This window comes from Callorhinus ursinus, unplaced genomic scaffold, assembly GCF_003265705.2.
Source record: "Callorhinus ursinus isolate GAN/ISIS: 27379988/994484 unplaced genomic scaffold, GSC_fseal_2.0 scaffold2, whole genome shotgun sequence".
Lineage (NCBI taxonomy): Eukaryota > Metazoa > Chordata > Mammalia > Carnivora > Otariidae > Callorhinus > Callorhinus ursinus.
The window spans coordinates 36,710,781-36,728,592 of NW_027397064.1; the positions used below are offsets into that span (position 1 = coordinate 36,710,781).

The window sequence follows — 17,812 nt, forward strand, 5'->3', positions numbered from 1 at the left end:
TAAATAAATAAAGTCTTAAAAAAAAAAGTCCTTAAGTAAAATCTTTTTTATAATTTTATTATGAAGGACAGCCATTGGTTAAAATAAAGATTATGTAATCCAAATACAGGTATTAGAATTTGGAACTACTAATTGCCTTGAATACTTAGAACTGAATAGTCTAAGTTACATGTAGGTATTTCAAATAATACTACAGGCAAAAATTTAATAAATCTAGAGAAAATTAGCAAAACTAAAGACTTATAGGTAAAATATCAGCTTTCTTTTTGGTTTCACTTCCTTGACATAAGGAAAGAAAAATCTACCTGTTTCCGTTCCACCTCCACTGTTGATTCCATTTCTTGTATTTTGAACAGCATGGCTGATGCAGATTTCTCAAGAGATTCCTTCAGGTGCTTCTCCTGAGACAGTTGTCTCCTTAGCTACAGAACAAATTGCAGTTAGGCAAGACCAAGGGAACATCACAGCAGTTTGCCAAAGATCAAACTCACCGTGAAAACTTTACCAGACATGCCATCTCACTCCCAAACGTTCTTCATTCATTAATGACTACTCAGAAACAAGCTTGTGTTTCTCCCTAAGGGATAAACTACTAAGAAACGAAGAGTCAAATCTGTTGCCCTTGTCTTCCCATTGTGTAATTCTTTTTTTCCAAATTGTGGGTCAAGATGTGTTAGTAAGTTGCAAGCAGCACTTTCAAAAGGGGAAAAAAAATATCAGAGCACAGAGCATGTAATAAAGAAGGGTAAATAAGGCTTCATGAAATGTTTGGGTATATTATTTATGTATGGTGTTACAGTATAAAATGTATGTCTCAATAGACTTGTCAAAAAGAAGGTTGAAAAACACTAATATCACACCTTAGTATATACTTTCTGAATTTTCTGACTTTTACTTTTAACTCTTTTTCCATATTTGATTACTTCATCTCCCTATTTTTTTTTAAATATTTTTTATCCCATAGGATTATAAACATACCCTTGAAAGCTGTTCCAATTCTGTTTTGGAATTTAAAGGTCTAAAGAAATAATGAAGCAACTGTTTAGTAGTCAATAAAACTACCACTCAAGAATTGGGGTACACTAACCTTGTTTCTCTCAATAAATGATGATGAGTTAGATAAAGATATAAAAAAGAATCTCTTTTCTCATGCGGTAAAGAGATCCTTTCAAACTTACATGAGAATTGCAGAATGCTATTCCTTTTATGAAGTGATGTTAAGTTAAAAGAAATTCTGCTTTTTAAGCCCCAGTGAAGATGACCTAAGAGTACACTTTATAGCTCTTTTCCTAAATTGTACATATATGTTTTACATGTGTCTTCTCTGGATGATTTATTTTATGTTTAAATACTTTTTAAAACATTGAAAGACATGAAAAGTGTGTTGGCATGAAACTGTTACATGACAGCCCATTTTGCAAATGTTCTATAGTATTCTTAATCATACCCCTAATAACAAACATTTAGGTTTTTCCAATTTTTCACTATTCTAAATATTGTTCTGCTGAACATGCCTGTGAATAAATCTTTCTTTGCATTTCTATTTCCTTAGGATAGATTCCTACAAGAGGAATCATTAGGTTAAAGGTTTAATAATGTTTAGACTTTTGATAAATTTGTTATATAATTTTCCTTCCAATTTTAGCCTATCAGTAGTATTAGAATAAATCCCATCAGTACTATGTATTGTTGTTTTCTTAAATCTTTGCTAATCTAATAAATTAAAAATAACATCTTGACAGCTTTTCATTTCTTTGGTTACTAGTGAGATTCAACATTTTCTCATATGGTTATTAGCTCTGTATATTTTCTGAGCTATTATATATTTTTTGAAATGTTAGTTGACCACTGTTTTTTGGGGGGGGTTGTTTTTTGTTTTTACTCAATTTTAAGTTCTTTAAAAGGAAAGATTGTTAACTCTATCTAGTTTTGCTAGGTTTTACTAGTTTTGCTTTTTGCCCCCCCTTTCTTTACATGTAGGATTTTTAATTCTTATGTGTTCAAATCTACTGAACTTTTTATAATTCTATTCCTTCATTTCAAGTTTAGAAATTCCTTCCTCATTCTTCCTCATCATTTTAAGTATTACAATCTTATTTAAGGATGAACCACAGTTTCTACTTTTGGCTAATACTAACTACAGTATCAGATTATAATTATTTTTTTTTAAAGATTTTATTTGACAGAGAGAAACACAGTGAGAGAGGGAACACAAGCAGGAGGAGTGAGAGAGGGAGAAGCAGGCTTCCCGCGGAGCAGGGAGCCTGATTCGGTCCTCGAGGACCGAATGACCTGAGCTGAAGGCAGATGCTTTACGACTGAGCCACCCAGGCACCCCATCAGATTATAATTACTTTGTAATACAGAGTAGCTTACTATATTTTTCTAAGCTCTGGATCAAATTATATAGTATAATGTACTCGAGATACTATTTAAGTCCTTTATAGAGGAATCTTTATTTGATAATTATACTACTGAGGTATTAATTCTGAAGTATTATTAAAAGCAACCAGTTTATGTTTTATGTTTATCAGAACCAGATTCTACATATATTTCTTACCTCTTAGGAAGATGTATACCACATTTATTCTGTTTTTATACAGCCCCCTGATATGGGCTGAATTGTATTCCCCAAAAATATTACGCTGAAGCTCTAACCCCAGTATCTCAAAATATGACTGTATTTGGAGATAGGGCCTTTAAAGAGGTGATAAACGGTAAGGATGCTGTTAGGGTGGGTCCTAACCCAACCCGAATGGTGTCCTTATAAGAGAAGGAAACAGGGATACACGAAGATACCAGGGATGTGCAACACACAAAGCAAAGACCATGTGAGGACCATGTGAAAGCAGCCATCTACAAGTCAAGTAGAGAAGCCTCAGGAGAAAAAAATCTGCTGACATCTTGATCTTGGACTTCAAATCACCAGAAATATAAGAAATTTATGTTATTTAAGCCACCCAGTCTGTGGTACTTTGTTACTGCAGCCCTAGCAAACTAATACATCCTTCCTGCTTGAATACCAAAATGCATTTTGACAAGGACAGTCCTTCTAAGGATCCTTGACAGGGTTCAATAAAAAATTCAAGATTTTATCACAGCACTCAGAATTAAGACTTTCCTAATAAAGAGTAATGATAAATGGTAATCACTGATAGTCTTTTAAACAAATGGTGCTGAAACAACTGGACACACACACACACACAAACACACACACACAAAGAATCTAGATACAGACCTCACATCATTAATTTGAAATGTATCACTTAAATTTAAAATGCAAAACTATAAGGCTTCTAAAAATAACACAGGAGAAAAATCTTGGTGATGTTGGGTTTGGTGATGACTTATAACACCAAAAGTACAATTCCTGAAAGAAAAAATTAGTAAGTTGGACTTCATTAAAATTAAAAGCTTCTGCTCTGCAAACGATAAGCTACAGAATGGAGAAAGAAATTGCAAAACACATATTTGATTAAGGACTAGTATCCAAAAATATACAAAGAACTCTTACAACTCAACATAAGAAAACAAACAATCCAATTACAAAATAAGCATAAGATCTAACAGACACCTCACCAAATGAGATATAGAGATGGTAAATAAGCATATAAAAAGATATTCAATATCATGTCATTAGGGAATTATAATTAAAACAAGATACCACTACACACATATTAGAATGGCAAAAATTCAAAACAATGACAAGACACCATGGTGATGAGAATGTGGAGCAACAGGAACTCATTCATTGTTGGTATGAATGCAAAATGGTACAGCCATTTTTTAAGACAGGTTGGCAGTTTCTTACAAAGGTAAACAAAAGCTTACCAGATGATCCAGCAATTGTGCTCTAGGTATTTATCCAAATGAGTAGATAACATGTCCACACAAAAACCTGCATATGAATGTTTATAGCAGCTTTATTCACAATTGCCAAAACTCAGAAGCAACCAAGATGTTCTTCAGTAGATGAATGGATAAACAAACTGTGGTACATCCATACAACTGGAATATTGTTTAGCAATAAAATGAGTTACCACACCATGACAAGGCTTGGAGGTATGTTAAATGCATATGCTAAGTGAAAGAAGCCAGTCCAAAACAACCACACACTGAATCATTCCAACTATAACAAAACTACAGAGTGAAAAGATCAGTGGTTGCCAGGGGCTCAGGAAGGGAGGGGGGATGGGTATATGGAGCACAGAGCATTTTTAGGGCAGTGACACTATTCTGTAAGATAATGTAATGAACAAAGGGTGAATCTTAATATAAACTGTGGACTTTAGCTAATAATGATTTATCAATTTATTTATGAACAATACTAGTTCATCAAATTTAACAAATGTACCACACTAATATAATAGGGGAAACTGGAGGGATGGGGAGAGCAGGTTTAGGAGAACTGTTTTCTGTGCAATTTTTCTATAAATGCAAAACTTCTCTAAAAAAAAAAAATAGTCTACTAAAAAAATACATGAAATGTAATACATTCTAACTATGAAAAATCATGCTTTTATCAGTAGCTACTGGCAAATAAGTACATGAGAGAATTTTCCAGATAGCTATACTTAACACCTTAAGCACTAAAAATCGTAACTTAAAGAAGTAATTTTGCATGAGAATTTTCTTTAAAAGTATATCTATTTCTTGGTATTTTAAATATAATTTGGATCCTTTTGATTTGGATAAACATCAATGATTATTCTGTCAGGGAATATTGAGGTTTTTAGGTCAGAGTGTGTTGGATTACTAATTCTCCTGACTCTTACACTGTTTTCAGCTGCCAATTTTTAGTCCAGCAACTTTTAGTAGCCACCTACTTCACAAATCCCAATCTGTTATCTACTAAAACTTAGGCTGAAACTTAAACACAACTTTAGTTTAAAAGGTCTTTGGATGAATGTGTTCACTTAGCTCTAGCATATGAATTTCGTGGTACCTATTTTCCTTCTTGGCTCACAAAGCACTTAGTTTATTTCTGGTTGTAGGGCCATACTGAGGCAAAAGGAACTCTTAATGTCAAATAAGGGTAGCCACTTCCACTTGAATTTCACATGGCATATTTTTAAAATCTTCCTACTCCACAGTAACATATTTTTTCTTGAAAGTTTTTCACTCTTTCTACTTTCTTGACTTCCCCTCAGCAATTCCAATGCCCCCTCCAGAACCTCTTTTTATCTTACCTCCTGAATTTTCAGGTTCATTTTACGTTTTGTGGTCTTCAATTCCTCTTCAATAATGGCTGCATTATTCTAAAAGTACAAGGGGAAAAGGTTCTAAATAATCTGAAATGAAGGAAGAAACTGTCTATAGGCACATCAGTCCAAATCTAGACTTTTTTCTAGCAATCTATATATGCTATTATGAATATGGTTATAAATACTTCTTATTGTGTCTAAAATAATTATTACAATGAGATATTTAAAAAGAAAGTTATTTTACCACTTTGATTCATGACTTCTATTATTTTCCATTTTTCTTTTTTTAAAGATTTATTTTAAGGAACTATTGTGACTTCGTCAAGACAAAAAGCTTTTGCACAGCAAAAACAGTCAACAAAACCAAAAGGCAACCGACAGAATGGGAGAAGATATCTGCCAAACACACAAAAATCAAATAATCCAGTCAAGAAATGGGCAGAAGACACGAACAGACATTTTTCCAAAGACATACAAATGGCCCACAGACACATGAAAAGATGCTCAACATCACCCAGCATCAGGGAAATACCAATCAAAACCATAATGAGATATCACCTCACACCAGTCAGAATGGCTAAAATTAACAAGTCAGGAAACAACAAATATTGGCAAGGATGTGGAGAACCTTGCCAGATGGGAACCCTCTTACACTGTTGGTGGGAATGCAAACTGCTGCAGCCACTGTGGAAAACAGTATGGAGGTTCCTCATAATGTTAACACCAGAGCTACCCTACGACCCAGCAATTGCACTACTAGGTATTTATGCCAAAAGATACAAATGTAGTGATCCAAAGGGGTACCTGCACTCCAATGTTTATAGCAACAATGTCCACAATACCCAAACTATGGAAAGAGCCCAGATGTCCATCAACAGATGAATGGATAAAGATGTGCTATAGGGGCGCCTGTGTGGCTCAGTCGTTAAGTGTCTGCCTTCAGCTCAGGTCATGATCCTAGCGTCCTGAGATTGAGCCCTGGGTCGGGCTCCCTGCTCTGCGGGAAACCTGCTTCTCCCTCTCCCATTCCCCCTGCTGTGTTCTCTCTCTCTTTTGCCGTGTCTGTCAAATAAATAAAATCTTAAAAAAGAAAATGTGCTACACACACACACACACACACACACACACACACATACACACACACACAATGGAATATTACACAGCCTTCAAAAAAGTGAAGTCTTGCCATATGCAACGAAGAGGATGGAACTAGAGGGTATTATGCTAAGCGAAATAAGTCAGAGAAAGACAATCATATGATCTCACTCATATGCGTAATTTAAGAAACAAAACAGATGAACATAAGGGAAGGGAGGGAAAAATAAAGTAAGATGAAATCAGAGAGGGAGACAAACCATAGGAGACTCTTAGCTATAGGAAACAAACTAAAGGTTGCTGGAGGGAAGATGGGTAGGGTGATGCACTGGGTGTTACATACAACTGACGAATCACTGAACTCTACCTCTGAAACTAATAATACACTATATGTTAATTGAATTTATATTAAAAAAGAAAAAAAAGGAAAAAAGATGAGAGAGAGAATGAATGTGCAAGTTGGTGGAGGGGCAGAACGAGAGAATCTTCAAGCAAACCACCCCCCTACCCCAGCACAGAACCCCAGGCAGGGCTCAATCTCACAACCCATGAGATCATGACCTGAGCTGAAACCAAGAGTCAGACACTTGACTGAGCCACCAAGGGACCCCAAACACATTCATTTTGTAAGTAAAGTTCAATGAGAGAACCTGGTAATTGACAGAACTTTTTCTTACAGAGTATATATATATATAATATATATATATGTATTCAATCTCTTCTTGCCTCAAATATTATCCATGCTTAGGAGCTGAGGATCAAAAATACAGTTTTCACTATTTATTCTCTTTTCTATCACTGTTAACGGCACCCCAATCCAAGATGTAAAGCCTCAGTCATCTTTGCCTTCTTTCCTATACTCAGCTCCTGTCCAGTAGCATATTCTAGCATATCTTTCTTCATAAAACATCCCTCTTTCTTTTCAAAATGCCACCCTAAGTCAGACCTAATAAGGCTTGTGGCTCAAATCATGCAATGGACTCCTAATTGGTTTCCCCAAACTCTACACCACTGCCAGATTAATTTTCTTATTTTCGTTATGTCAGTTCCTTATCAAAAATGATAATCACCCCCAAAGTATCAAGCCTAACTACTGATTATTCTTGATTTTGAAATCCTCTATAATGTGATCCCTCACTAATGTCCAATTTATTTGCCCCCACAGTCCCCAGAATCCTCACTCCTCTCAGGCTAGTTTAGGCATTTCCTCTAACGGTATCAGTGGAAAGATCTAAGTTCAAAGCTGGGTAACAGGAAGAAAACAGGGAAGTGTCATCTTAGAGAAATCAGTTCTCTCTGGGGCCCAATGCTCTTATTACTAAAATGGGGACACTATCATCCTGTCATGAGGTTTTTCCAAAATTAAACAAAATAACATGTTGACCATCTATTATACTGCCTGGCCCTTGAAGGGAGAACGAAATTGTCAGTTTATTATTCTACTCTATATTCTTTCCTGCCTCTGTGTGTACTCCTTGAAATGTCCTCACCTCTCTACTTCGCCTTCTACAAAATTCAGCTCATGTCTTATCTCTTTCTTGACGCCTACCCTAATCTACTCTAGGTAGATAGGGCATACACACCCTCTCAAACCCACCTGAACACAAAACACTCATCAATACTCACTTACTGTCCTACACTGTTCTTTAGCACTTCCCACGCCCTTGTTTTCTCCGTTCAGTTTTTCATGCTATCCCTTGTTCCCCCAGCTAGCATATAAGCTCTTGGAAGAGCAGAGACTCTACCTTATACCTTTGGACTCCCACTCTCATGCATACAGGGTAAGGGCTCTATAACACCACATTACTGAGAGTACACAATAGTTTAGGTTATCAATGTAGGTAACTTTGAAATGTCAAGAATCCTCACATCATATCACCCAATTTTAAAAGTCAATTTTATGGGTCTGTTGCCTCCTCCGGTTAACAGATAACAGTGAATCTGTATTTCAGAAATCTGGATTCAAACCTTTGTCTCTGAGGCAATCTCCAGGGTGGCAGTCAACCTTTGCACTTCTTCTTGTGCCTTGTCTTCTTCCTCCTTTACATCTCTTAGTTGCTGGCGCAAATTCATCACTTCAAGATGCAACAGCTTCAGGTCCTTGGAATGCTCCTCCTGTATTGCATTCAGTCGATCCTTCAGAAAAGCTACCCAACAGCACAGGAGGGTCATGGAGCAGTTGAAAGAAGGTCAGGAAAGGAAAAGAATCATAAACTCATTAAGCACCCATATAGGACCAAATTTCTGATGATTCTCTTCTCTCTGTACCTGTTTTCTGTGGATTCAAATCCTTTTCGGTTTGCAGACGAAAGATGTTCATCTTCAAGGACTGGATGAGGCTTTCCAGATGGCACATTCGATTTACCAGAAACTCACAGTTCTTCCATAGAATATTTGGTTTTCCTGAACAAAACATTTCGTTCTGGATGGGACTAATGATATTCTGGTTCACAGGCTCTTCTAAACATTTTGGAGTCTCCAGTTGGCCTCTGGACAAAGATTCCAATTTAACAACATTATGCAATGCAATGTGTACTACGGTAATCCCAACCATCAGGTCATTTCTACCAAGAATAAAAATTAGATTCCTTAGTTAAGCATCTGTTAGTTCTCCAAATTTAAATATAGAGAGCACCATTAGGTAAAGAGAATGAGACTAATGTCAGATGGATAAAGACCACTGACTTTATAATGGTTTTTTCTTTTAATGTGAATTTTTTGTAAAGTTTTATGTGGTACATAAAACATGTTAAATGCTAAATCTATAATTATAAAGAATTAAAGTTAGCATGGAGTAAATATATTCACATATTTTTAGAAAATTTTTAAACAAGGTCATAATAAAAACATTCCTACTTTATTCTAACATACTCAGCATCTATACAAATTTAATCTCTAACTACTGAAGAATTATTCATTCTATGGGTGCTATAATACCAACTATAATAATTTTAGGTTTTCATGAGAGACACTAAAGAAATATATTGTAATCTTAAAGAAAATCACACCAGCAAATTTAATATTGGCTGCTTAAGCACCCAGATTCCACAGGCCATTAATAATCCAACTTTTAGTGGCAATACCTTCTTTAGCCAAGGGAAAAAAAAGGTGGGTTTTTTTTTTTTTTTTGAGTACCTCATTCTAAATTATGAAATTTCTTTAAAGATTTAAAACCTTTCTTTTAATTTACAATAAGTCTGGGGAAAGAAAATGAAGACCATATCAATGGCATGAATCAAGTTTAGATGTTCACCTTAACTAATATCAATTTTTGATTTAAAAAATACAAACTAAATTTTTTCTAATTATACAAAAATGCCATATTTGTTTTCAATCAAGTTTTGAAGGTGAACCGTTTGTGCACCTAATTAGCACATTTTTAAAATTTTATTTTAAAATTTTATTTTAAAATAAAATTTTATTTTATTTTATTTGAATTCAGTTAATTAACATATAGTGTATTATTAGTTTCAGAGGTAGAGTTCAGGGATTCAGTTACCTATAAGACCCAGTGCTCATTATATCACGGATTCTCCTTAATGCCTATCATCCAGTTACCCCAACCCTGACCCACCTCCTCACTTTAAATAAATATCTGTTCAGGGGAATAGTGGTAGTAGCTCTATTACAGGAGGACAACTCTATCTCGCAAATATTTTCTAATTAATGTTCAAATGGAAACTTTCTTCTCAATTCTTTTATAAATACCTATATTTCATCTGCCAAACCGCCTGTATTACGACTCCTAAGAATTCTTACAAAGATCTAGTTCATTTTCCATTTGTTACCTTTTTTCACCAAAGTCCAACATTATTAGGTCATCCCTCAGAGAACTGGTCTGTTCCTCAACTATTCTCATCCTTTCCTGAAGTACCGTGAATGTTTCAGAAGCTGTAGCATTGATGTGGGTTGGAGAGAGGACCGGTCTGGACACTGTAGTTTCCATATGCACCTGAGATTAAAGTCACAATATTGGTATAGTAGGTTCTATTATGGTTCAAAATAATCACTGTCCTTTCTTGTGGGAGAATTACACATCCCTGTTCTGTTGAGATCAGGAATAGCCATGTGTCTTGCTTTGGTCAATTTAAAGTGGGTGGAAACTTTAAGAGCCAACTTGTCATTCATCATCTTCTTCTTTCTCCCCTCCATGAGATGAGCAACAACCCAGATAGGGCTGGCTTAGTGTGCCAAGAATCCCACAGTGAAGAAGACATGAAGCAGAGCTATGGCTTGTCCATGACATCCAGTGTGAGTGGGCAATAAACTTATGTTGTTATAAGCCACTGAGATTGTTGAGTAGTTTTGTTATTTCATCATAATCTAGTCTATCTATCTGCTAATATTAGACACATACTAGGACCTATGACTTGGCTAAGGGAATTATTACTTCTTTCATTACTAGCCATCATCATTTTAACATATTATAACCAACCTTTCAGAAAAACGTTCTATACTTAGATTTCTGAGCACTTGTTATAAGATAAATTTACCAACTACATTGAAACGGTGATTTTAAAAAATAATTTGCAAACTTAACTTCATAGCCTAGCAAAGACTCTTCTATAGCTATGGACATAAAATTTCCAGACTTCTCTTCTAATATTTTGAAATATTAGTGACAGAATTAGGCAGAACTAGCATAGAAGCAGTCCCAACATATAGATGAATCATGGACTCAAAGTTCAATGACAAGGTCATTGGGGAAAGAAATTTTAAGGACATTTTCCTGCAACTCCAACCTGTATAGACATTTCTATACTAACCAGACTGTAAACCTTAACAATTACTATCAACAGTGCTCCCATGGAAATGTTCACAAAGATCCCACTTTGGATATTAGGAACACATCTTTTCTCCCTCCCCCCTTGCTGTGTAATCAGAATCTCTCTTCCCCTCGCCTCCCAGGCAGTGGAAGTGGTGACTACCTCAGGTCCAAGTAATTGATAGTCTCCATCACTCAAGGCAAGAATTAAAGAAGTGGGAACACTGGTGGCAGGATTTAAGGGGGTAAGAAGCATGATGGGGGGCAGTGAAAAGACTGAGTTTCTTGCCAATATCAAGAACATTTCTTTACCTTTTTTTAAGATTTACTTATTTCTTTGACAGAGACAGACACAGCGAGAGAGGCAACAACAAGCAGGCGGCCCGCCAAGCAGGGAACCCAATGCGGGGCTCAATCCCAGGACCCTGGGACCATGACCTGAGCCAAAGGCAGATGCTTAACGACTGAGCCACCCAGGCGCCCCGAACATTTCTTCATCTTGAAATAGCTCTCCAATCACCTTTTATCTCCCCATTCCCAGAGAATGGTCTAGTCTTTTTTTTTTTTTTTTTAACTTTACTGAGGAGTAATTGATTATAATTTTATTTAAAGTGTACAATGTGATGATTTGATATACATATACACTGTAGAATGGTTACCAAGATCAAGATAATTAACACATTCATCACCCCACATAGATAACATAGTTAACTTTGTGTGTGTTGTGTGTGTGATCTACTCTCACAACTTTCAACTATACAACATATTACTATGTTACCATGCTGTACATTAGATCCTCAGAACTTATTTGAAAAGGTAACCTACAGAATCGTAGTAAATAATTGCATACCACAGATTTGATAAGCAATTAATGTCCAAAATATATAAAGAACTCATATAACTCAATAGCAAAAATGCAAAGAAACTAATTAAAAAAAAAAATAAGCAGAGGATCTTAACATTTTCTCCAAAGACGACAAAGAGATGGCCAATAGATAAATTAAAAGGTGCTCAACATCACCAATCACCAGGGAAATGCAAATCAAAACCACAATGAAATATCACCTCACATGGCGCCTGGGTGGCTTAGTTGGTTGAGTGACTGCCTTTGGCTCAGGTCATGATCCTGGAGTCCCGGGATCGAGTCCTGCATCGGGCTTCCTGCTCAGCAGGGAGTCTGCTTCTCCCTCTGACCTTTCCCCCTCTCATGTGCTCTCTCTCTCTCTCATTCTCTCTCTCAAATAAATAAATAAAATCTTTAAAAAAAAAAAGAAATATCACCTCACACCTGTTAGGATAGCTATTATCAAAAAGATAGCAAATGTTGGTGAAGATGTGGAGAAAAGTGAACCCTCATACACTGTTGGTGGGAATATAAAATGGTACAGCCATTTATGGAAAACAGTATGGAAGTTCTTCAAAAAATTAAAAATATAACTATCATATGATCCAGCAATCCCACTCCTTTGTATATATACAAAGGAATCAAAGACAGGATTTTGAAGAAGTATCTGCTCACTCATGTTCAGTGCATCATTATTCACCATAGCCAATATAAACAACCTAAATGTCATTCACCAGATGAATGGATAAAAAGTGATTTATATATATATACATATATTATATATATATACATATATATATAATATATATAATAAAATATATTATTCAGCCATAAAAAGAAAGAAAATTCTGCCACTGACAACATTGATGAATCTAGAGGGCATTATGCTATGTGAGATGAACCACACAGAGCAAGAAAAATATTGTCTGATATCATTTATATGTGGAATTAAAAAAAAAGGTTGATTTCATAGAAACAGAATAGAATGAGGTGGAGGGAAGGGGAAATTGAATGATGTAGATCAAAAAGTACAAATTTTCTTTTTACTCTTATTTTAGTGCTTCTGACCAGGATTTCTCTCTTTTATTCTATGAAACAGAAAGCATTTCTGACCCATATAATTTGAATTTGTTAAAAGATTTTCTGTTAATGATCAGCTTAAGGACATGGGGGCAAAGAAGCTATTATTAATTTCCTTCCATGCTTTTAAAATTTCCTGAAGAGAAAGACAAAGGTATATATAGACAGTAACAGAGTCTTTGGATCTACAAAGATTTGAAGTAAGTTTCAACCATGTTTCTGAAAAAAAAGCCAGATTTGGAGACTCCTGCTCGTGTTACCACATGTACCAGCATAGTGTTCCTCAGGTAATAGAAGGAAGAACCTCCGTGAAACCAGGGTTAGGGTTGGGGGAACCACCAATAGTGTGGGTGGGGAGAAAATGGAAGGGTAACAACAGAGAAACACCACATGGATTTACCCTCCATTCCATTTTCTATCACCTGCTGTCTTGTTACTGCCACCTAGAAATAAAACAGGCTTGAAGTGGGGAGAAAATGTAAAGTGTTTAACAAGGTTTGGGGTAGACAGAGTTGACTCCTTTGTTCTCTCTATAAAAGAAGCTGAAGAGTTCATGTCCCCAGCCTCCCTTGCAGCTGGCACAGCCATGTGACACATTCTGGCCAATGAGACTTTAGGCAAAAAGTCTGCAAGGAGCTTCTGAGAAGGCTTTTGTTTTTCTGATAGAAAATACTGAAATGATGGCGCTGGTCTTTACTTCCCCGCATGAGGCCCAGAGCTCTGAGAGTTCTCTTTTAGTCAGCCATGCAGTGCACTTTTAGATACAGAGAGCCAGGGATCACCACCATCTGAGAAATACAAGGAAAAGGCCAGAGAAGTTCAGATTAACCTGACTTTTTTTGGGGGGGGCCCAAAACTAGCAACATCCAACCTCTGCTTATTTGAGAAAAATAAGCTTTTGCCTTTTGTGTTAGTCATGTTTTTCTGTTGCTTGCAGCAAAAACATTCCTGAAACACAGTAACCCCAGGCAATAGTTGGTGGAAAAACAAGTAGAAGGGTTGGTAAAAGAAAGGACAAATACTACCGGAGATGTGAGGGAGGACAATTTCCCTGGCAACTTGTTAGGCTGATTATAATATAAAGGATGGCCTCTATTAATTTATATCAAAAGCCAAGCATAAAATACTAATACAAACATTAGTCCATTTGGGGGAAAAAAATACAGAAAATGGAATACAAGTTTCCCACATATTTTGAATGGGATACAGATTCCCATCTAAAATTTTTTCATGTAGGGGCGCCTGGGTGGCTCAGTCGTTAAGCATCTGCCTTCAGCTCAGGTCGTGATCCCAGGGTCCTGGGATCCAGCCCCGCAGTGGGGCTCCCTGCTCAGCGGGAAGCCTGCTTCTCCCTCTCCCACTCCCCCTGCTTTTGTTCCCTTTCTCGCTGTGTCTGTCTCTGTCAAATAATAAATAAAATAAAATTTTTTCATGTATTGTTGAAATGTCACAGTTTTGCTGATATTTTCCTAAGGTACCTATGATATGTATAAGGTGCTCACACTTACTTTACAGTATTGTGTGCACTTTTGGCCATAAAAGCAAAATTTAAAACCAATTACATTCTTTTTTTTTTTTTAAAGAGAAAGTTTATATTTGTTTAAGAATTTGATTCCCATCATCACTCATGCCTACCTGAACCTGATCTACACTGGAGCCACTTCAGGTTTCTGGAAAGAAAATTCACCCTAAGGAAGGGAAGAGTGAGATGCTTGGGACAGACTGATGTTGGGCAGGGGATAAAGCTTCTAAGTGAACATGGCGGTGTTCTTGAAATATCCTCTCAGTGAATCACTGATGAATATGTGCAAATCATCCAAGAAGTTGATTGGAAAACTAAACAAGCCAATCTACCCTTTGGAGATTAAAAACAGGTCCCAGGATTAACTGAAAACCATCCCTCCACCAAACCTCCCCTGCAATGGGAAAAAAAAGAAAAAGAAAAAAGGTCAAGGTCAAGGTCAGGAGACCGGAGGAAGCAAGGAAGGAAGCAATGGTAGATGAATAGCAAGACTAAGACAGCCTTAATATCCACCAGGGAGAGTCCTGGAATACTTGGGAGCCTGTTAAAGGAAGAGTGAGGTAAGTACCTGGGATCCAGTAAATCTGCTGAGTCGGGATTCTCATTTTCACTGCAGTATACCCTTGCCTGTCCTCCCTCATCTGGCAGGCCCCACACACAGTCCACTGGCCACGTGGCATATCCTCAGAAGCCATAGCTCAAAAGATCGTAGTCTAAGAAGTACAATCTTACAAGAAAAGAATCTAGCTCTAATTGCTAATATTGCAGCAAAGAGGCTATGGCTTGTCTTATGTGTGCTTTGCAGTTTTTGAAAAGATGCAAATATCATTGAATGTAGTCTTGAACCCAAGGCCTGATGCTTGATCGTAACAATAATAAAAATACTAAGATATAAAATTTTAGTTTTAAAAAAGTGCATTCATAACTACTTTCATAAATGTATCATCAAATTAATACAATTCTGTTTCTGCATTTAGGGAGAGTATTTCTATAGAGCTCCTACGTAGGTTACCTCACTGAAAGGATGGTATGAATAAGACCAATGTCTTAAGTAATAATACTAGTAAAAGTCAGGTGACTGAATAGTCCAGAAAGAATAAACAGTGAGTAGAAAGATCAGTGAATACAAAGATCCTTACAAACAGTAAGGAGGTCAGTCTGGCTGGAGAGGAGTAAGTGAAGGAGAGAACTATAGAAGGTGAGGTCAGAAGGTAATAAAGGGACCAGATCACATTAGGTCTTAAAAGCTATTATAAAGTTTTGGCTTTTACTCTCAGTGACTCTCAGAATCATTGGACTGTGTAGAGCGGAGGAGTGCTGGGATGTAACTTTACCTTTTAACTGGATCACTCTGGATACCCTCCCAGGAGGGTAGGTCGACAACCACAGAGGTAGAAAGACCAGTTGGGAAGTTGCTACAATAATCCAGGCAGGAGGTGCCACTGGCTAGGGCCGGGTGATAGCAAAATAGTAAGAAGTGGTCAGAGTCCAAATGCGTTTTAAAGATTTGGCTTTGCTGATGGATTAGATATGAAATATGAGAACAAGGAAATAATTGGAAGGATGGTGTTGCCATTAATTGAGACAATGGAAGCCTGTCAGGAGAATTAGTTCTAGCGGAAAGATTGAGTTGTTTTGGAAATGTTAAATTTAAAACAGAAAAGATGACCAATACAAGACTGAACTTGTTAATTCGGAGTTCAGGGAAGAAGTGTGGACTGGCGGTATAAATTTTGGAGTTGTCAACGCACATGCCACTTGTAAAGCCACAAGACTGTCTCACGGAGAACAGAAAGGATTCAGGGAACTGAGTGTCCCTGGGTGCTCCACTATTAACAAGTTGGGTACATGAGGAGTGTGTGGGTGTTCGAGCTAGACTGAGTTCTCCGAAGTACGGCCAGGTTAATCTCTCCCTATTTTCAGAGCCTAGCACAGTGAATGGGGCACTGTGGCTCGCAAACAAAAGGAAAACTCAACAAAAATTTAACGAACATCTATTCTGTTCTAGCACAAGTGTCAGGTACTGGGAAAACTTCAAAGGACGAATGCATTCTAAAAAGCAGATCGGGGAATATAACTGGTGACAAAAATTAAAACAAAACAAAACAAAACCAACCAACGCGTCGAAATGTCTTTCCTAAGAACCTATAACCTCCAACCTAACATATAAAGAAAAGGTGGTATTGGGGCTTAAATGAAGGCCTTCCCTGGTGGCTATCCTCCGTCCCTCAGCTGCAGCCAGTCCAACGCAAACTTAGCTCCTAAACGGTTTTCACCTGCGTCCAGCGCAGAAGCGCCATAAATCAGGATCCTGGGGTGGGGACAGCGAGACTAAGCACCGCCAAGAGAAAGAGAGGGCGGCAGGAGGAGATCATGGTGGTTTTGGCTGAGTCGCCAACTTCCCCCGCAGGACCGGCACCCCGTCCACCGCCGGTAGCCTTACCTCACACTCCATCTGTCCGCGGGTAGCTCTACCCCTCAGCAGGCAGGCCGGTTTCCATGGAACTAACACAGCGCTTTAAACCAACCCGCTCCGGCGCGGTAGCTCCTGTACGCAGGCACATCCGTGGCAGCGCATGCCGGGAATTGCAGTTTTCCCGGCCCAGGAGGGCCCTCCGCCCGGGGCGGCACCCAGGCCGGAATCCGGCGGCGCGCACGGAACGCGCAACCCCGTGACCCGGATGACGACAGGGCTCCATTGTGCTCATGAGCGAGGCATGGCGGGATATGTAGTTTCCTCCCGCTCGCCTCCCAGATGGTCTTGTCCGCTTTGCGGTTACAGGTCTCACCTGGGTGGACGTGTGGCGTTTGGGGAATTTGGCAAACAAACCCCGCAACGGGAGAGAGTCCATGATTAGAAAATGTTTTTAGTTTTAGGAGGACTAAAGTATCAGGTAACTTTTGAACGATAGGAAAATAACAGATTTCATTAATGAGCATAAGAAATGGTAAAAATACAAAGTTCAAACATTCTTTTCTTTGAAGGAAAAGCCAAGAGCCTCTTCATCCTCATCCATGATGGCCAGGCGGAGAGTAAAACACATGTTTTCTGCTCTCTTGTCTTTTGTCTCATCAGCATAATATATTTCTTGCCTTCTCGACAGGGAAGTGAATAGGTATTTCTAAATATGCCTGCAAATAGCTAAGAAACAAGAAAGCATTGAAAATAATAGTGCAGTCGTTTCAGAGTTGTTTTGCTCTAAGAGTGGGAATTCACACTTAAAGACGAGAAGCCTTCTGCAGTGAAAAGACAAAACGGCTTTGCATTTAGGTAGCTGAAGAGAACACCTGTTACCACCATC

General features: G+C 37.7%; 1 protein-coding gene across 6 annotated transcripts in view; it reads right to left on the reverse strand.

Annotated features, from left to right (window-relative positions):
* CCDC150 (coiled-coil domain containing 150) overlaps positions 1-17,151 on the reverse strand; it is a 77,557-nt gene extending 60,406 nt beyond the window's left edge. For 5 of the 6 annotated variants that reach the window (XM_025894288.2, XM_025894281.2, XM_073880884.1 and 2 more), the window contains exons 1-6: positions 16,954-17,151; positions 10,088-10,251; positions 8,568-8,788; positions 8,268-8,446; positions 5,190-5,258; positions 306-422 (exon numbers count right to left, since the gene is read on the reverse strand). In XM_025894288.2, the coding sequence (XP_025750073.1) occupies positions 306-422; positions 5,190-5,258; positions 8,268-8,446; positions 8,568-8,788; positions 10,088-10,251; positions 16,954-16,965 (762 nt within the window). In that variant the 5' untranslated portion in view covers positions 16,966-17,151. Of the gene's footprint in view, positions 1-305; positions 423-3,831; positions 3,899-5,189; positions 5,259-8,267; positions 8,447-8,567; positions 8,789-10,087; positions 10,252-16,953 lie in introns of those variants that run through there. The other variant, XM_025894299.2, reaches the window with a different exon arrangement.
* Positions 17,152-17,812: the final 661 nt, after the last annotated feature.